This window comes from Ooceraea biroi, chromosome 1 (assembly GCF_003672135.1).
Source record: "Ooceraea biroi isolate clonal line C1 chromosome 1, Obir_v5.4, whole genome shotgun sequence".
In the NCBI taxonomy this organism is placed as follows: domain Eukaryota; kingdom Metazoa; phylum Arthropoda; class Insecta; order Hymenoptera; family Formicidae; genus Ooceraea; species Ooceraea biroi.
The window spans coordinates 20,746,905-20,767,189 of record NC_039506.1 but is presented as its reverse complement, the minus strand read 5'-3'; the positions used below and the strand labels follow the sequence as shown (position 1 = coordinate 20,767,189).

At 40.2% G+C, this 20,285-nt stretch overlaps 2 protein-coding genes across 2 annotated transcripts in view; one reads left to right on the top strand and one right to left on the bottom strand.

Annotated features, from left to right (window-relative positions):
- LOC105278563 (vitellogenin receptor) overlaps positions 1-18,898 on the bottom strand; it is a 26,595-nt gene extending 7,697 nt beyond the window's left edge. Inside the window, exons 1-40 of the mRNA XM_026969735.1 lie at positions 17,398-18,898; positions 16,555-16,621; positions 16,251-16,397; positions 15,809-15,922; positions 15,613-15,738; positions 15,295-15,513; positions 14,780-14,954; positions 14,252-14,453; positions 13,972-14,163; positions 13,767-13,887; positions 13,542-13,676; positions 13,210-13,465; positions 12,890-13,125; positions 12,152-12,322; positions 11,946-12,070; positions 11,695-11,807; positions 11,319-11,515; positions 10,953-11,131; positions 10,558-10,787; positions 10,012-10,328; positions 9,521-9,760; positions 9,229-9,405; positions 8,820-8,989; positions 8,668-8,756; positions 8,340-8,571; positions 8,037-8,202; positions 7,514-7,808; positions 7,283-7,412; positions 7,059-7,156; positions 4,784-4,808; positions 3,456-3,522; positions 3,030-3,181; positions 2,572-2,709; positions 2,011-2,119; positions 1,782-1,928; positions 1,362-1,475; positions 1,168-1,293; positions 850-1,068; positions 520-688; positions 5-206 (exon numbers count right to left, since the gene is read on the bottom strand). Of these exons, the coding sequence (XP_026825536.1) occupies positions 5-206; positions 520-688; positions 850-1,068; positions 1,168-1,293; positions 1,362-1,475; positions 1,782-1,928; positions 2,011-2,119; positions 2,572-2,709; positions 3,030-3,181; positions 3,456-3,522; positions 4,784-4,808; positions 7,059-7,156; positions 7,283-7,412; positions 7,514-7,808; positions 8,037-8,202; positions 8,340-8,571; positions 8,668-8,756; positions 8,820-8,989; positions 9,229-9,405; positions 9,521-9,760; positions 10,012-10,328; positions 10,558-10,787; positions 10,953-11,131; positions 11,319-11,515; positions 11,695-11,807; positions 11,946-12,070; positions 12,152-12,322; positions 12,890-13,125; positions 13,210-13,465; positions 13,542-13,676; positions 13,767-13,887; positions 13,972-14,163; positions 14,252-14,453; positions 14,780-14,954; positions 15,295-15,513; positions 15,613-15,738; positions 15,809-15,922; positions 16,251-16,397; positions 16,555-16,618 (6,384 nt within the window). The 5' untranslated portion in view covers positions 16,619-16,621; positions 17,398-18,898. The remainder of the gene's footprint in view (positions 1-4; positions 207-519; positions 689-849; positions 1,069-1,167; positions 1,294-1,361; positions 1,476-1,781; positions 1,929-2,010; positions 2,120-2,571; positions 2,710-3,029; positions 3,182-3,455; positions 3,523-4,783; positions 4,809-7,058; positions 7,157-7,282; positions 7,413-7,513; positions 7,809-8,036; positions 8,203-8,339; positions 8,572-8,667; positions 8,757-8,819; positions 8,990-9,228; positions 9,406-9,520; positions 9,761-10,011; positions 10,329-10,557; positions 10,788-10,952; positions 11,132-11,318; positions 11,516-11,694; positions 11,808-11,945; positions 12,071-12,151; positions 12,323-12,889; positions 13,126-13,209; positions 13,466-13,541; positions 13,677-13,766; positions 13,888-13,971; positions 14,164-14,251; positions 14,454-14,779; positions 14,955-15,294; positions 15,514-15,612; positions 15,739-15,808; positions 15,923-16,250; positions 16,398-16,554; positions 16,622-17,397) is intronic.
- On the top strand, positions 17,987-20,285 carry LOC105278526 (zinc finger protein 236). Its single transcript, XM_011337677.1, has 3 exons — positions 17,987-18,070; positions 18,815-19,457; positions 19,938-20,285. The coding sequence occupies exons 1-3, from the start codon at positions 18,019-18,021 to the stop codon at positions 20,101-20,103; spliced, it is 861 nt and encodes a 286-aa protein (XP_011335979.1). The 5' UTR covers positions 17,987-18,018; the 3' UTR covers positions 20,104-20,285.

Below are 20,285 nucleotides of genomic sequence, written 5' to 3'. Positions count from 1 at the left end.
TGACCCTTCGATCGGTGCCGTCTAAGCGTATCGACTCTACTTTTCTCAGCTTGGTGTCCACCCAATATAAGCGACCGTTCGGGTAGTCGATGCTCACGCTGTTTGGCCATTCTAAGTTCTCCGTGACGAATAAGCTTACATTCCGTCCGTCCATCCCTGCTTGAGATATGGATGGTTGACTGCCCCAATTGCACCAATACATCATCCTGTAAATGAAATTAAGCATCTAGTTTTTCTTAATTAAGTATGTATAAAGCGATTTCAACATTTACTTGCGTCCTTTAGACATTAAAGAAAAAAACAATATATCATTAGTCGTCAGACCAAACTTGTAACGCAAATCTATATATATTTCGTATTTGAAAGTAATTAATTATTATTATAATTAATTAATGGTGGACTGATATTTCACATTAATCTCGATGAATCGTGAGATTATTATTTATGAAATAAACTCCCAGTATATAATTTTAACAAGAGAAAGGGAGAAAAAGCAAGGATTTTGAAAATAACGTTTACCCGGTACTTGGCAACACCGTGATACTCTTTGGAGCCTCATTTGTTTCATTAACCAATATGGTGCAAAGCGAGCGTTTGTTGCAGGCTGCAATGTGTGCAAAGCCGTCGTCTGCGAAGTAGATGTTACCCGTGATCCAATCTGTGGCGATTCCCGACACCGTATTTACACCTTTGTGACAGAGAAATTAAAAGAAATTTAGGAAACGCGACTAAAAGGTGGCAGCATGCACGATATGCCGGCGGTATGATATTCTCAAATGTTTATTTTACAAGGAAAGATCTTAAAAAAAACATTATCAAGATTAATGTCAGAATGAATGAAACGTTTACCGATTTTAACGATTGGACTTGCATGGCGCGTCCCTAGGATCGTCTTTAAGATCATCTGCTTGCCGCGCGTACTATCTTCTGACCAGTATATGTAGTCTCCATCAATAGCTACGCTGACGGAATTGTTTATATTTTGCACTACCGCAAAGTATATCTGCGAGTCGAGGTGTACACCGCGGATCTCGTTCCTTGAAGAGAATACCAGTGTAGCCTCGCCACCTGAAAGCATCAAAGAAAAAGTTTACATTTTCAAAACGACCTGAAATAAATCCGACATGAACGGGGCGCCGTTACGCGCGTGGTTGTTACAGCTCTCACCATCGGCTTTGCAGGTCTTCCCGTCTTCCTGCAGTGTGTAACTCTTCTCACAGTAGCAGCTGTACGATCCCGCGTTATTCACGCAATGATGATCACATATCCCGTAGATCTCGCATTCGTTGATATCTGCGGGGAAAAAAAGAAAAGATTATCGAGTAAACGAAATACGCGGCTCGTACTCATCACGGATCTACCTATGCATGTGTGATTGTTCACCAGCTTGAAACCAGGCCGACAGAGACATACGGGTCCTCGGGGAGTGTTCCTGCAATGGTGGTCGCAATCCGCCGAATGACAAGGTGCTGTGCCTGAAAGTATCACAGTTAACGTGATCTTGTATAATTAGTGATAGTTATTTTTTAAGATAGCATATCGTTAAAGGAAAAATTAACAGTAAACGATAAATCGGAGATCGCGTTTGACGAATGCAAAACGGTACAATAATTCGAAAATACGTCGAGACAAAAACGATCAAGTCAAATAGTTTGAAATATGTATTCGTGAAATATTGGGTTGACCCAAAAATTCTGTGCGGATGTTTTTAACAAAATGCCAATGCAAAACTTTGTATTAATTGTTAATTTTCCGATCAACCGGATTACTGAAATACATACTGTTCGGACAGGAGCCATTTTCGTCCTGTCCATCGCCGCAGTCATCCTTTCCGTCGCAAGTTTTCAAAAGAGAGATGCATCGTTGATTTGGACAGAGGTACAGCTGATCTTCCAGTTTACATTCGCTCGCAGATGTCGTTACGTTACCTGCAAAATGATGTGAAACATATAATTAAACGTATGTAATTTCGCGATGTTCCATTATCGTTAACATATCTAAAAAACTTACCGCAGTTGATTTCATCGCTGCCGTCAGAACAATCCGTCATGCCGTCGCAGCGCCATGTCTTCGACACGCAATGTCCATTCTGGCAGCGAAACATATCTTCGCAGGTCAACTATCGCGACAAAGAAAAAGGCAGATAATTCAACGAAAAGTCTACCGCGAGATTAAAATTATATTGGCACTAATCTACAAATCACGGATTTATTGAGTCGACCGGAAGATGCATGCCAGCCCTCTTAATAAAATTCAAACACGAAATCTTCGCATTAAGAATTAATTACAAAGTTTTACGTTACCAGAAGGTTCACAAGAAGATTTTTTCGTAGGATTCAAACGCAATATTATTTTTTAATGCAGAGATTTGCATTTGAATTTTATTAAGGGAGGCGACAGGGACTTTCCGGTCAATCCCCTATATAAATTCCCCTCGTGTACTTTAATCGATATCTTTCCTCACGCAAATAACACAGCAAGTGAACCCTTGTGAGATCTGAAATTAATTCTGAATTTCGATGGTTCAGGTAGAAGAGGTAGACGGCACGGGTATAAATCAGATCAGCTTACCTTCTGCGTGCAATTCTCGTACTCGTCGCTTCCGTCCGTGCAATCCTTCGTCATATCGCAAAACTTGTCCGACGGTATGCATTCGTTATTGTCGCATTTGAATTCATCCGTGGCGCACGATGAGTGAGCAGAACGAAACTGCAAGATATAAATTATAATATATTCTGCATGCAGGTTTATGCAGGTGTGATATAGCGAGTTAACCGGAAAGTCTGTTCGGATTTTTTTTAAGCAAAATTCAAATGCAAGATTAATTCTTGATATAGAGTTCTGCGTTTGAATTTTATTTAAAAAAAATCTGCACGGACACTTTCCGATAAATCCAGTGAAAACGGAAGATATTTTTGGTAGCTGTTGCAGAAAATAAAAAAAACTTCAATTTTACAAAAGCAATAAATATGAAAGTAAATGGAAGCGTGAAAGAATAAAGTTCACGTGAATAATGCTATAACACTCACCGTAAAGTCGCTGCAGTTTTTCTCGTCCGATCCGTCCACACAATCCACGTCTCCATCACATTCGAAAGTGTACGGAATACATTGTCCGTTGTGACAAAGAAACCAACTCGGTTTCTCACAGTTATTCGGAAAGATAAATTGAGAATATATGCCTGACGAGAAAAATTGTACTATAAAATTTTATTGTCGGATAATTTGCGAAGATACATGCAAATGAATGATACGATTAGAGGCGAACCAATTCTGACGCGTGGAGTTCTGCGCGACAGCAAACTTTATCAATTAATTAAATTCTTACGAATAAAATTTATCATCAATAAAAAGACTCGAGCAAAAGATAAATTCGAAAAACATAAAACATTAATTTTCTTTTGAAAAATAGGCATTTCTTTTTGTTGTAATATCGTGATATTAATTACGTTTTACCTGCGCAACAGAGATAAAGATATAAGAAACCGTATGTAAGCAACGGGCTCACGATGCGAGGCATGATCTGTAAAGAAAATCGTTAAAATTAAAACAGCTGTGTAATAATTGAATTAAAAGCTTCAATTATTTAAATTGCACTGTATTACATAAATTTGTGCGTTATTGAATTATCAAAATGAAAGTAAAGTTGCTCTTGTTGACGCATGAAATTTCATGAATATTTGATGAAAATCATTTAATCAGAAACGTAAGAGAAACGTAAGAGAAACATATCGCAGAAGGCTGATAATATTTACATTAATGAATCAATGTTCTACGAAATTCCTGAGACAGCACGTTGTTTATCACAGGCGAGAGGAAACGTGAAAGCGCAAGGAAACTGCTGAGTAATAATTACAATTGGCTCAATTGCTTCAATCACTCTAAACGCTTTCAAATATATTTTATTGCGCGTATATTAATTCCTTAGAAACAGTGGAAGCAACAAAGTTTGACAAGAAGCACAAAGAATGTAATTACTAATCACCAGCATGATTGAATACTGATAAGTCATGTCTCAATCGAAATATATACGTATCCACACAGAATCATTATGTATTTTTTTAAATTAAATTACTTGACGAATGAGCGTCATCAAGTTTTCAACATAAAAATAGAATCGCTTGCACAAGCAAATATGAATACTGCGAATATTAAATTACACGGGTGGAATATTGAGCATGGATTGCGACTCGCTCGAGTAAAAATTCAAGAACGTCGCGAAAAATTAATGACGTTTACGTTCTTCGCATGATATCTTCGCATGATATCTCCGTAGTTGCCTCGTATTTATCGCGCGTGGAAACGATAAACATAAAACATTGATGAAACAAATGATCAACAATCACATCGCAATTATTATACATCATCAAAATAAGATAAAAAGATTGCACATTGACTATTGCTCCAACCGACAAGTGCGCACATAGAATGCGATTAGAATCTTATAACGTGCGTATTTTGCGAGGCATCTTCAAGACGACAGTCGTTGGCACATTTAATATCATATACAGTAATTGGCACTTGCAATTTTTTAGGTTAGTTGCCGAAATTTTTATAAATGTATTAAATAAATAATTAGTACAATCCGTAACAATATCAAAAACAGTTTCTTCTCAGTTATGAGTATAGTTATTAATATAGTATTTATGAGTACAGTGTGCCAATGACTGTAGCACTGCCAACGACTGTCGTCCTTACCCTACGAATTTCACAATAAAAAAGTGTAGTCATCGCAAAACGAATGACAGGTAACTGTGTAACGTGTTCGTGTCATTCGTCCTCACCTCGAAGCAAGGAGACCTGGACGGCCTGCTGGTGTCGCACAGATTCCTCACGAAACGTTACGTTCGAATTGGACGATCCTTGTTTCCGGCACGAGTGTTATGAAGACACTGAAGGTCGCCGCTGACAACATACCGAAGTTATAGAACCCTCCCAAATAGACTCTATGTGGAGATACACGCTTTGTTTCTATTCGATGACGAAATATCGAGCTTGTGGACAGTCGTTCGCTAGATACTGACTTATGAAATTTTTAATGATTTAATTCAGCAATATTCGCGAATTTCGCAGTATGCGCGATTCGCACCCTCGAGCGTAGAGAGAAAAAAGCATCACTCAGAAGTAGAAGGGAGAGAAGAAGAGAGTTTAGTAATCTAGAAATTGATAAATCTATAAATTAATGTTACAACATGATCCTGATCACACTTAGACATGAATATTAATAACCTGTTAATAATAATAATAATAATAATACGCTACTGCAGAAAATAAAAGCTGGCACGACCGAGCTACATTGCTGCTGTTGGTGGACATAGTAGCAGTGGCATTTGAAATAGCGCCTGGAAAACTTTCTTCTGATAAATAACATTTGGTTTTCCACAAAAGCAAGACAAGGAGAAATCCTACTCTGCCTGATAAAGTCGACAGCGCGATATCAGAGGACCGACAATTCGACCAAAGATATTCACGCTTCCCTTCCAGGCCCCTCGCTTCCTGTGTCGATTAATATTTACTGGTCACGAGTACGAGTGGGCGGGAAGCGCAGGTTTTTCGTTTGTGTTCATGGAAACGGTGTCTGTGTAGAATTATTAGGATTATCATGCATGCGCGTACATCCCTACACTAGCCTTGGCTCATGATGATAAACAGTCTCATTGAGTGATCTTAGTTGTTGGCTGTCTATTTTCATGCGGGCTCTTCCTATAAAGAGACCTACTCTATAAAGAGATGGAAGATATTCGTTTTATGTCAGCTCTGCGCGTCGGAAAAAGCATCTTTTCGTGTGGACGCCGTGGCGTGGCGACGTATTAAAGCATACGTAAGCTTTGCATAGCTAGAAGTTTCTTATCAACGAATTCGAGCTCTTTATCGTCCGATATTTGCTTATCATAATGAAGAAGAAAAACATGATATCTCTCGTACCGAGAAACATAAGCAGGCGTGAACTCTGAAAAGTTTCGGATCTAATTAGTCGACTATCACAAGTGATTGATAATCGATTGACTATCAGGATGAGTGATTTACCGTATAGTCTTTTCTATTCTGTTTCTCGCGCGATCATCTTCTCGACGCCGCGGAACAGCGTCAAATCTCTCCGACGTGCTGCGAGTCTCCCGACTCTGAAACCAATCTGTCGTGTTTGACGGAAAATTGATTTTTCCATAGACCGAGTTCTCATGGCTGACGCCAAACGCAAGAGTCATCGGAGGGACACGGTGTCGAAGACGAGTAACATCTGGACGTGTCCCGAGCTGCCCATCGTGACCTGCTACAGCTTCCACAGGAACAACGGCGCAAAGACATTCGCTGCTCCAGTTCCAGGTCGTGTTCCCGCGGACACCCATCCTCAGTTGGGCATATTTTAAAGACGAAATTAGCGAGCGAGGATGAAGGCGGGATTATGGCAGGCGTCGGTGCTATTGACAGTCCTTATTTAATATAAAACAAAATGATCTCTAGGGAAATAATTCATGTAAATATAATATATTTGCAACAATCTGATTATGCACACGATATCTAGAAATATGTGATACACGCCAATTGGTTACGCCGTAAATATTATAATTATTCTCTTTATTGTCTTTGTCTTTATGGTACTGTTTCCTGAACACTTTTTAAATTCTTCTACTTTTGCGCGAGATTGTGGGAGTATCGAATAACTCGATAGAAAATCGAACTTTTATCCTTTTCATTGCATTTAAAACGAAACGGGAAATAGACAAAATATGAAAAGTTAAAATGGAATTCTTCATCCTTAATTCGCCTGTATTGCTCAATTCTTGCTAAACTTTTGCGATAAAAATTTTATTCGGCTTTGCACAAAGTTGTAAAACTGTTATCCTAACTTATGTAGAATGTATATAATAAACAATATTTATACACATACACACACGCGCGCGCGCGCAATATGCATTGCTATAAACATTTGTATCTTTTATTGATAGCTTGATATTTTTTTATTAGTTTCAACGCCGAACGTTGAAAGAGTCCATGACAATAAGGTTGTGCGAAGAGGGAGAGAGAATATTTTGGTCTTCATATCTCAACTGGACTCACTTTTGTCCTGTGAAAGAAGTTGCGATATCCTGCACCTCATTCGTTTCCGATTGCTCTGGACATCGTTTCAACCTCTCAATGCTACATTCCTCGGCAGTCTGCAAAATGTTGGCATCTAATAAGATATTAGTTTACACAGTAAGTTTTAGATAACAAAGTAATTAAATAGAATGAGTACAAGATCCAAGCAGGCAGATTCAGGCAGAAGACTTCGGCACACTTACCTTTATTACTTCGTCATCGATAGGATTCGCGTATTCGTGCTTCCCGGAAGCTAACTTCGAACTCGATTGATCGAGCGTCGCCGCGACCTCGTCCGCACGATCATACGACGGATTTTGGAAGCGGATGCTGCTGAAACAGCATTGTAATGTATCATTAATTATGCAGGAGTAACGATTTATGTTAATTATGTTAAAGCGACTTTCGACTGACTGATAAAGCTTCGGACGCACCTAACAAATTCGGAATTTCTTGAAATCAATCTCAACCTGTTCCTCTGATAATAAGAGTAACTAATAGTGCACACCAGCAGAATGACCAGTAACGTAATTATTATCACACTGTAACTGCTAGACGAATGTTGACCATTCTGTGAATTAGCGTTAACACTTGAATTACGTATGATTCGACTGTCTCCGCAAGTCTCGTTCGGTCCTACCCGCTTGCCGTCCTTGCATATACAAGTCGGTCCATTTGCGTTCAGAATGCACATGTAAGCGCAATTATAGTTCTCGCAAGGATTCACAACTGTCGAACAAAATGCATGATTTAATGTTATTCTTAATTTAAAAAATTCTTTAGTTTTATTCATTATTTTCATTTATTGTTGTATAATATACTTATATATGAAATATAATTACGATATTTACTTAATATACATATAATAAATTATTAACCCTCTGCAACATCACATTGTTACAATCTACATATAAAGTTTCGATGATGTTTCAGAACGATCATGTGCAACATACTCACTCTGTGGATACCTGGAAACGTGCATAATAGCAATGTATTTATATATCTCATTTTTGCCTATATCCAACGTTTCGCACGAGTGCGTACCGTATAGCAGACACTTCTTTATCCCACGTACTGTAGTGACGTAGAGTGAATTTTCAAAAATAGCAAGCGAATCCGACTCCTGCGGATGGAAAATTCTTTTATTATATTAATTATTCCACTTGTGCATTCTGTTCTCGCGATGTACTTGCATACTCATGCACAACGTATTCTTCTTCGTGATACAACAGGAGAGAATAATGATACTCATCGACTTACCCATGCTTTTTTGAACAGTTGGCGATCGGTTCCATCAAGATTGGATGACTCAATGGCCTCGTGGTCGGACCAATACAACCTAGATTTCACATGATCGATTGCCATCCCGCCTACAGGGCCTATATTTTTTGAAATGATCGGCTGTATTTCGGTGCCGTTCATATACCCTCGGAATATTTTACTCCTTTTAATGTACCTCGGCTGCTCTTCGACTTCAGCCCAAAACATCCATCTGCAATGTACGCGTTTTCAGATTTCGTATCAGTTCTTTTCATTTCACGATAAATTCGAAAAAACAATAGAGAACGAAACATGCGAAACGAAATACCTATTTATTGGATCAAGTAGCAACGATGTTATGTACACCCATCCTCTCCGAGCCACCGTCGCGCAATTCATTTCTTCAAAGTTGCACACCTTTAATTAATAAATTAAATGAATAAGCAGTTCGCGTAATACTTAAAGCGCGGAGGAACGTACGTTGATGCTACGCTGAGCATACTCCACGACGTAGTAAACGTTATTAGTAATCCAATCAACTGCAATATGTGTCGGCTCCTTGACAAAAGTTGAAGGATCTGTCGTATCTCCGATTATCCTGCTTATGTTTCGCGTTTCCAGGTCCATTTTGCTAATAATGGACGTATACCCTGTAATAATTTTTCTCAATATTCTATCTAGACTACATACAGAGTTTCGAAATCGATTTTTAAACCTTTAGCTACTTTTCAGAATTAACTTTCTTCTGTATTCCTCTTATGAAATGATAAATATTTGCATTAATTATAATAATTATAAAACTAATATTATAATTAATTTCAGTATTAATTAAAATAATATTACTTAATAATTAATTTAATAAACATATGCAAGATTTGATGAGACTGACTGGTACTCCAATAAATGGCGTTAGTGATTGCGTTAACGTCAAGACCGGTGATCCAATTTGTACGATCTTCCTCCCCTTCCCATGACACATCGACTATGCTAATGGAACGTGAACTCAAAGATATTCTCCTGATCCTGTGATCATGGAAGAGAATGGCAAATATCTCCATCGACGGTCCTAGAGATGATTGTCATCGACCATCATCATTTTGATTAACGTATATGTAAAATACGGTTAATGATATTGATAACCATACTGTAAAGCATCGGTATATATGGAGAAGATTTCTTACCAATCGCTTTGCAGGAAACACCATCGTCACGAATAACGTATCCATCGAAGCACGAACACTTGTACGAGCCCTCGGTGTTCTTGCAAAACTGCGCGCAGATCGCGTTGTCGCACTCGTTTATGTCGTTACAGGACATTCCATTGGCGTCCAGACGGTACCCCTCTATGCAACCGCAAACTCCTCCCTGCGGAGTCTTAAAGCACAATTGTTGGCACTTGTTCTCCTTCACGCAGGCGACAACTGTGAAAAATAAAAGAAAATAATGCGTCATACAAATTTGAACATATATATTAATCTGTAAAATATTAAAATTTATGCATTGCGCGTTCTGCGTGATTCATCAGTCATAATTGATTAACAAAGAGAGATAGAGACAGAGAAAGAGGGAGAGAGAGAGAATTTTATTCGCATATTCTACTAGATCTCTCACAGCATAATGATAAGAATTGTTTAACCGATACTTTTGATGACATGGTTCTTCAGCTACATACAGCATTTCCCCTGTTCATCACTGCTGTCAGCACAATGTGCAACACGGTCGCATACTTGGCTGTACGGCAGACACGTGCCAGTGCTGGAACATTGGAACTCATCGCATTTGTTCGATATTGTATTGTAGTTCATATTAACCGGTATTCTATCGATGCTACAATAATCTTCATCCGAATGATCGCCGCAATCGTCAGCTCCGTCGCACGCCCAGCTCTTCTGGATGCATTTCCCATTTCTGCAAGAGAACTCTGTCGCGAGACAAACCGTGCAACGATACTCGTCGTCGTTTTTCGGGCAATCTTGGACACCGTTGCACCTGCACGAAAGAGAAAGAGAAAAAGGGAGAAAAGGCATAATCAATGCTTTATGATATGTATTCATGATTGTTATGATTATCATGGCATGTTGTATGCATAAAGTCCCTTCAAGGTAACTACTATCAATAGCGAATTTTGTAACTAACCAATTTAATTACAAATGCATTTTATAATGGTATTAATTTACTGTATATAAGATAAATTAGTAAATTAGAACTATTCTCTCACCTTCGCTTCTTCGGAATGCATATGTTGGTGCTGATGCATCGGTATTCGTCATCGGTGCAATTAGCGTGCGATATCCTTGCGTTCTGACAGTATTTTTCGTCAGTGTAATCGCCGCAATCGTCGACATCGTCGCATTGCAGCGACGGAGATATACAAACACCATTTTCGCACTTCAAGTTTCCGTTGCTGCATTCACACCCTTCTTCATCCGAACCGTCATAACAATCTTTCTTTAAACATAGATATACGATATCATGTAAAATTTGAGAAAATATGTGAGCTTCAAATATAACGAATATAGAACGAAAGATCTTAATGATTATAAGTAATAATAGTTTTGTTATAGTTTTAAATTAGAATTGTAATTTGCAACGCAAGAATAATCGTGAACTCACGTCGCCGTCACACCTCCATTCCAGAGGAATACACTGTCGCGTTTCATTGCATGTAAAATCGTTTGATGGGCATTTGTTGTTTCTGCAGTTTCCCTCATCGGAAAAATCGGAACAGTCGAACTTGCCGTTGCACCTCAAGAAGATACTTATGCAGTTTCCGTTATTACACCTAAACTGCTCTGAAAGATATCTCCAACGTATTACAGTGCGTTACATGTAACACAATTACAATACAGGAAAAAGTAATAGGTGATACGAGTAATTGCTGCGAGCCACTAGTTTCATTAAAGTACGAAGAAATCAAGAGTTTGTTCGATTCTTTTTCGTCGTCAGCTAAGTATAAGGTAATTCCTTTTTTCTAATTACTTTTCTTGCATTTCTGCCAGGTCTTACAGTCCTTCTCATCAGATTCGTCGGCGCAATCGAACTGCGAGTCGCAACGACCGACCAGATCTACGCACGAGCCGTCCCCACACATAAACTGCTCTTCGTCACAGGAACTCAATGCCGTGCAGCCACTCATCTCATCCACGTTGTCCGGGCAGTCTGAGACGCCGTCGCACCTGAATAAATCACGATAACTCCGTCATATTCGCGTTAGATCAATTTAAAGCGATCGAATTCAAAGTTAAAACTGCACATGCTGATAAAAGATTTTCTCTTGACTTGAAATGCGACGACGCTCATCAAGAGATGCGATTTCGAATAATCCGCACATCTTGCAAAAATACGCGAAACGTACCATTTCTTCCGATTTATGCAGAAATTCGGAGTGCACCAAGTCGTGTGGTTAGAACAAGGCACGCATGTACGATTGTCTGCAGCCAGCATGTTATTAGGTGGGCAGGCGCAGACCTGAAAATTATTCGACAAATGGTTCCACGTCCCGACCTCACTTCGATTCACATGATTCAATTTTGTGATTGTTAATCGACATTTTCGCATCATTCACGTGAGACCTTCGACGCGCACTTGTACTATCGGTTTACTTACGAACTCTGTGGTTGAGATGGTCAGACACATATGCCAACAGTTTCCCTTGTTACGTCGACAAACGTTCTTCTCGGGAACGCTGACATTGCGTAGTAACACCATATGCAAAATCTCGTCGTTTATGTCTGGAAAGGGAAATCGCTCTCTTCAATCATTTTCTTAATTCATCGGCGTATGTATCATCTTCTTGAAACATGTCAACTCACTAAAGTCACGTAGATCGAGGCGATACGCCATATTCGTGAAAGGCCAATGCTGGGGGTACCAGAATAAGACGGTCGACTTAAATTCGCTCCAATAAAAGTGTTTTTCGGTGGAAATAAAGTTTGTAGGGTTTCTCATTATCTTAGACATGGAAAGATGGACGACTTTGAGATCTAAAAATGCCAAGGTACATGTGCATTCTTGTCACTGATTAAATTGTGCATGTAAATATATGCAAATATAATCAACTCTTAGCGTTAGTGAAATCTTCCATATATTCTTCAAAACTTCACGACCTAACTGGCCAATATAATTCAGCTACCACTACGTTTCGACTGTCACTTTCAGTCCTTCTCAAGTGGAAAATACATCAATCGCTTTTGGCAGAAGATGATCATTATTACATAAAAGACGGAAAACTATTCAGACACGTCAGCAATCATCCGTCCTCAACCAGGTGTTATTGTCTACTCCTGAGTACTCAGGAGTACCACTTGAGAAGGACTGAAAGTGACAGTCGAAACGTAGTGGTAGCTGAATTATATTGGCCAGTTAGGTCGTGAAGTTTTGAAGAATATAAATATATGTAACATAATATTTTCATAATGTAAAACTAAAAAATAATGTAAAAATAAAATGGACGATACAGTATCTTAACAACATATTTTACAAGCGAGTGAGGAAGAGAGGAAAAGGAAGAGGAAGAGAGACAGAAAGAGAGAGAGAACTTAAATGCGAACCTTCCACGGAAATAGCCAAAGTAAAACCGGTATTCTGATCGACATAAATCACTCGTCCGTTGTCCCTGTCGAAATATGACGATACCTTTGGACCCACAAATTGATTGGTATCATTCTTCAATTTTGCCCTCACCGATAGAGGATCGAGGCTTGTTCCGTCCATTCGTAGTCTAGCTACATAGAATTTTCTTTCGCCTGATGTTTCTATGTCGTCAACGAACATCACGAACATCATGCTGTAACACGCGAGACACATTTACGACCATTTCATCGAAAAGATCGACGACAAAATGACAATTAAGATCAATGGAATGCCATACCCCTTTTCAGGCACCAATACGATATTGTAAGGCTGGTCGTTGAAGTGTAACATCGTGTAATTATCGGTTCTCAGGTTCAACACCTGGATAACTTTGTTCTTCGAGAATATCATGTACAGATTATTACTGATGTAATCATGTGCCATTTCTGTTACTACATCCTTTACGCGGAACACAACAATATAATGAGGTCCGTATTTTACTGCAGGATCATAGAAGTCAATGGATCCTGTAACTTTAGCCAGTAGCACAACGCCTGAAACGAGTTTCAAGAGTCAGAGGGAATTTCAATGTCGCATGCTTGTCGCTGATTTGAGATCTTGAAGACATACCGGTTACTGGATCATACGTCACCGCCCTCGTGAGAAGATGACTGTAGGTTTCCAGCTTCGGCATTCCTATCAACCCGTCATAGTATTCGAAAATCTCCCTACGCGTGAATATAAGAATGCGATTGTTCCTATTATCTGAAATGCATGTTCGTTTATAGTAGAAAAGACTACTGCGCGAAGACCGTTGCTGGCATCTGCGCGAAATTTTTCAGTAAAGTTTTTTACCTTGACAGGTGTGATTGTCAGGGTTTAGCTTTTTCCCCATGGCACAGGCGCACGTGTAGCCGCCATTTCGCTTCAGCAGACACAGCTCGGAGCACGGATTCGGCTGGCACGGATTCTTAAACTGAAATCAAATCGTACGTCGATTGAGAGCACGGATCTCGCAGCGCGCCAAATGCAATGCTGCACCCCAAAACCATCCGCGTACCTTCGGTTTGATCGCCGATTGATCGATGTGAATATCCATCGCTGTAACGTTGCTGCTCACCAGCATCGTGCAGTTCTTGCCGGTGAACTTGTCGCAATACTCTATCGTGTTGGTGTACCAATCGTTCCAGTATAGCTTGTTCTCAAAGACTGCTACGGAAAACGGATGCTTTACCATGTCTTCCAATATGATCTGCGATTCGACCGAGTCACAAACTTCATTCATTTCTGGTAATGCGATTTTTATGGAAAAGAGATGCAAAAGGAAAATGAATGCTGACCCTTCGATCGGTGCCGTCTAAGCGTATCGACTCTACTTTTCTCAGCTTGGTGTCCACCCAATATAAGCGACCGTTCGGGTAGTCGATGCTCACGCTGTTTGGCCATCCTAAGTTCTCCGTGACGAATAAGCTTACATTCCGTCCGTCCATCCCTGCTTGAGATATGGATGGTTGACTGCCCGCATTGCACCAATACATCATCCTGTAAATAAACTTAAGTATCTAATCTTTCTTAATTAAATATATATAAAGCGATTTCAACATTTACTTGGATATTTTAGACATGAAAGAAAGAAACGATGTATCATTAGTTGTCTGTCAGACTGCACTCGTAATGCAAATCTATATATTTCGTATTTGAAAGTAATTAATTATTATTATAATTAATTAATGGTGGACTGATATTTCTCATTAATCGTGAGATAATGATGAGTCGTGAGATTATTATTAATAAAATAAAATCCAAGTATATAATTTTTAACAAGAGAAAGGGGGAAAAAGCAAGGATTTTGAAAATTGAACATTTACCCGGTACTCGGCAATACCGTGATACTCTGTGGACCATGGGTTGTTTTGTTAACCAATACGGTGCAAAGTGAGCCTTCGTTGTTGCAGGCTCCGATGAGCTGATAGAATCCGTTGTCTGTAAAGTAGATGTTACCCGTGATCCAATCTGTGGCGATTCCTGTTACCATCTGTAAACCTTCAACAAAGAAAGTATAAGACATTTAAAAAGAGATTTAACAGGAATTTAGAAATTAAAAATTAAATTTAAAAAAATTTAAAAAGGTCAGTGGTAGAATGCTCGCCAGTGCATCTTGTCAACTAATAAACTAGCCAGGTTGGTCGAAGAATCTCTGTTGATTAAATTTCCTGGCAGAACAAACGAATCTTTCTTTTGAAATTTAAAAAAAACGTGATGAAAGGTTGCGGCATCCACGATTTGCCGACGGTGTAATATTCTCAAACGTTTAGTTTAGGAGAAAAGATCATAAAGAGAAAAACAGTAGCGGGATTAATCTAAGTATGAATGAAGCATTTACCGACTCCAACGACTGGCTTTGCCATCTCGTCCGTTCCTATAGTCGTCTTTAAGATCATCTGCTTACCGATACGATCTTCAGACCAGTATATGTAGTTTCCATCAACAGCTACGCTGACGGATTTGGTTACATTTTGCACTACCGTAAAGTTTTTCCGCGAGTCAAGGTATATACCGCGGATCTCGTTCCTTGAAGAGAATACCAGTGTAGCCTCGCCACCTGAAAGCATCAAAGAAAAAGTTTACATTTTCAAAACGACCTGAAATAAATCCGACATGAACGGGGCGCCGTTACGCGCGTGGTTGTTACAGCTCTCACCATCGGCTTTGCAGGTCTTCCCGTCTTCCTGCAGTGTGTAACTCTTCTCACAGTAGCAGCTGTACGATCCCGCGTTATTCACGCAATGATGATCACACATCCCGTAGATCTCGCATTCGTTGATATCTGCGGGAAAAAGAAAAGAAGAGATTATCGAGTAAACGAAATAGGCGGCTCGTACTCATCACGGATCTACCTATGCATGTGTGATTGTTCACCAGCTTGAAACCAGGCCGACAGAGACATACGGGTCCTCGGGGAGTGTTCCTGCAATGGTGGTCGCAATCCGCCGAATGACAAGGTGCTGTGCCTGAAAGTATCACAGTTAACGTGATCTTGTATAATTAGTGATAGTTATTTTTTAAGATATCTATCGTTACAGGAAAAAGTAACAGTAAAGTATTTATACATACGATAAATCGCGCGGGGATCGCGTCGATGAATTTACAATGCAAAACGGTACGATAATTCGAAAATACGTCGAGACAAAAACGATCAAGTCAAATAGTTTGAAATATGTATTCGTGAAATATTGGGTTGACCCAAAAATTCCGTGCGGATGTGTTTAACAAAATGCCAATGCAAAACTTTGTATTAATTGTTAATTTTCCGGTCAACCGGATTACTGAAATACGTACTGTTCGGACAGGAACCATTTTCGTCCTGTCCATCGCCGCAGTCATCTTCCCCGTCGCAAGTTTTCAAAAGAGAGATGCATCGTTGATTTGGACAGAGGTACAGCTGATCTTCCAGTTTACATTCGCTCGCAGATGTCGTTACGTTGTCTGCAAAACGATCAAGTACAATTAAACGTATGTAATTTCGCGATGTTCCATCATCGTTAACGTATCTAGAAAATTCGACAAACATTAAACATTAGTTTTCTTTTGAAAAATGGGCATTCCTTTTTGTTGTAATATCGTGATATTAATTACGTTTTACCTGCGCAACAGAGATAAAGATACAAGAAACAGCATATAAGCAACGGGCCCATGATGCGAGGCATGATCTGCAAAGAAAATCGTTAAAAGTAAAACAGCTGTGTAATAATTGCATTAAAAGCTTCAATTATTTAAATTGAACTGTGTATCCACACAGAATAAGTATATATATATATATATGTTTTATTAAATTATTCAACGTATGGGGATCATCAAGGTTTCAAGATAAAAATAGAATTGCTTGCACAAGCAAATATGAAAACTGCAAATATTAAATTGCACGGGTGGAATATTGAATAGCACGCGAGTCGTTCAAGTAAAACTTCAAGAGCGTCACGAAAAATTAATGACGTCCTTCGCACGATATCTTCATAGTTGCCTCGTATTTACCGCGCGTAAAGGCGGGAAAACATTCAACAGTGATGAAACACAAATGAAACAATCACATCGCAATTATACATCGTCAAAATAAGATAAAATTATTGCACATTGACTATTGCTCCAACCGACAAGTGCGCACATAGAATGCGATTAGAATCTTACAACGTGCGTATTTTGCGAGGACACCTTCACAATATTTAAATGTTACTGGAATATCTAAACACCATAATACATTTTTCCACGATCGAATAATTAATATTTAAATATCTGAAAAGTGCAAGCAACTCGACGCAAAATTGTCTATCAAATTCTACCAAATTTCGATTACAATAGCATTATTTTGGCTAGTCGCTCAGGCGAAAATGGAATACATGTACGAATTTCACAATAAAAAAAAAATGTAATCATCGCAAAACGAATGACAGGTAACTTGTGTAACGTGTTCGTGTTCATTCATCCTCACCTCGGATTAAGGAGACCTGTTACGGCCTGATGGCGTCGCCCGGACTCCTCACGAAACGTTACGTCCGAATCGGACGATCCCTGTTTCCAGCACGAGTGTTACGAAGACACTAAAGATTGCGGCTGACAAGTGACAACCGAAGTTGTAGAACCCTCCTAAATAGACCCTATGTAGTGATACACGCCTTGGTTCCATTCGATGACGAAGTACCGAGCTTGTGGATAGTCGTTCGCCAGATACTGACCTATGAAATTTTTAATGATTTAATTCTGCAATATTCGCGAATTATTCGCGATGCGCACCCTCTCGAGCGTAGAGCGAAGAGTATCACTCGGAAGTAGAAGAGAGGGAGGAAGAGAGTTTAGTAATTCAGAAATTGATAAATCTATAAATTGATATTATAACATGATCCTGGTCACGCTGAGAAATGAGTATTAACGATCTGTTAATAATACGCCACTGCCGAAAACAAAAGCGCAACGCACAGCCGGGCCATATTGCTGCTGCTGCTGCTGATGGACAGTAGCAGTGGCAGTTGAAACGGCAAATCTTGGGAAAGTATTCTTGTGGCAAGGCAAAGGCAGTAACGTTCGGCTTTTTGCCAAAGCAAGGCAAGGAGAAATGCCGCGGTGCCTGATGGCGCGATATCAGAGGACGGAGAATTCAAGCGAAGGTATTCACGCTTCCCTTCCAGGCCCCTCGCTTCCTGTGTCGAGTAATAGTTACTGGTCACGAGTACGAGTGGACGGGAAGCGTAGGTTTTTCGTTTGTGCTCACGGATACCAAACGGTGTCTGTGTAGAATTATTAGAATTATCATGTATATCCGTGCGCGTGATCCCCACTTTAACCTTGGCTCATCGTGATGACAAACAGCTTTATTGGGCGATCCTAATTGTTGTCCAGTTTCATGCGGGCTGTTTTCCTATAAAGAGACCTACTCTATAAAGAGATGGAAGATATTCGTTTTATCTCATCTCTGCGCGTCGGGAAAAGCATCTTTTCGTGAGGACGCCGTGGCGTGGCGACGTATTAAATGCTAAACATACGATAAGATTTACATAGCTAGACTTCTGAAGCTTCTTATTAACGAATTCGAGCTCTTTACCGTCGGGTATTTACTTATAATGAAGAAGAAAAAAAATGATATCTCTCGTACCGAGAAACATAAGCAGGCGTGAATTGTGAAAAGTTTCGGATCTAATTAGTTCATCGACTATCAAGCGATTGATAATCGAATGATTAAGGTCTTTCGACATCCCGCAGTATGAATAATTTACCGTGTACAGTCTCTTTTATTCCATTTCCCGCGCGATCATCTCGGCGCCGCGAAACAGCGTCAAATCTCTCCGACGTGCTGCGAGTCTCCCAGCTCTGAAACCAATCTGTCGTGTATGATGGAAGATTGATTTTTCCAGAGACCAAGTTCTCATGGCTGCCGCCGTCCTCCGCGGACCTCAAACGCAAGAGTCATCCGAGGAACGCGGCGTCGAAGACGAGCAACATCTGGACGTGTTCCGGGCTGCCCATCGTGACCCGCTACAGCTTCCACAGGATCAATGGCGCAAAAACATTCGATGCTCCAGGTGCAGGTCGAGCTCCCGCGAACGCCCGTCCTCAGGAACTCGTCCCGTCGACCGACAAGAACGCGCGGGTCGATCCGGGAACGGCAACCGCGACACTGCTCGACGACGTCGTCGCGCCTAGGACGTCCTCCACGTCCACCACGGAAGTGGTGAGGGCGGTTGATCCGGAGAAGTTGACCGGTGCATTGAGTCAGAAGCTGGTGATCAACGACTGCGAGGCGCAAACGCTCTCGCAAGCGCTCTACCTGGTGCCGAAGCAGAAGCAACACGAGGTGCAGATGCCGAGCAGCGTCACCGAAGGCAAAACACCCGCGAGGGAGAATGCGCAAGTCTGGAAGAGGAACAAAACCATGCATTACTGTCCGTACTGTCGAAAGAGCTTCGATCGACCGTGGGTGTTGAAGGGCCACCTGCGCCTGCACACGGGCGAACGGCCCTTCGAGTGCCCAGTTTGCCACAAGTCCTTTGCTGATCGGTACGTAAAAAGGGATGGAGAAAGGGGAGGGAGTGAGGTCACGGAAATCAAGATTCTTTCTGCAAGTCTGAGTGCCGTTGGACCAAAAGCCAATCAGTTGCTCCTGCTCTCGGAAAATTTATGTGATTCTCGGCAATTTTTACTAATTTAAATTTTATAGTCAAATATCACTCTCTACAAATTTTTTAACTAGTAAAAACTGAAACTATACTGAAGTCTTGTTGAATTTGTTAGGCTCTTTGCCTCAATTTCAAGTCAAAATTGCTCACAACTTTTGATCGTTTATCTTGGTTTGGTTAAACAGAAATTTTTTTCAAGCAATTCGGATATTTATGTGATATAAATTAGATGCGCAGTTTCGCTAATTTCGCGAGCTATTACTATGTATATACTTTTAATTCTATTCAAATTACTGCATTAACAATTACCGAGACACATGATTGGCGAATAATCAATTAATTATTGTGGTTGCTCTTCCAGCTCAAATCTGCGCGCTCATCAGAGGACACGCAATCATCACCAGTGGCAGTGGCGCTGCGGTGTGTGCTTTAAGGCGTTTTCTCAAAGGCGCTACTTGGAACGTCACTGCCCGGAAGCCTGCCGGAAATATCGCATATCCCAGAAGAAGGACATCGTTTGCCAATAAGTGTAGACGGAAATATCAGTAGCACGAAATTACCGAGTGATATTGTTCCTAACGATACGTGTTGCGTGTGCGAAATTCTATAATGTATCGCGACATTGGAAACTGCGCTCTGGCATGGCAACAAGAATGTTGCGCTAGCCGTTCTTTTATCTTTCAATAAAATGCCCTTTCTACCAACGTTA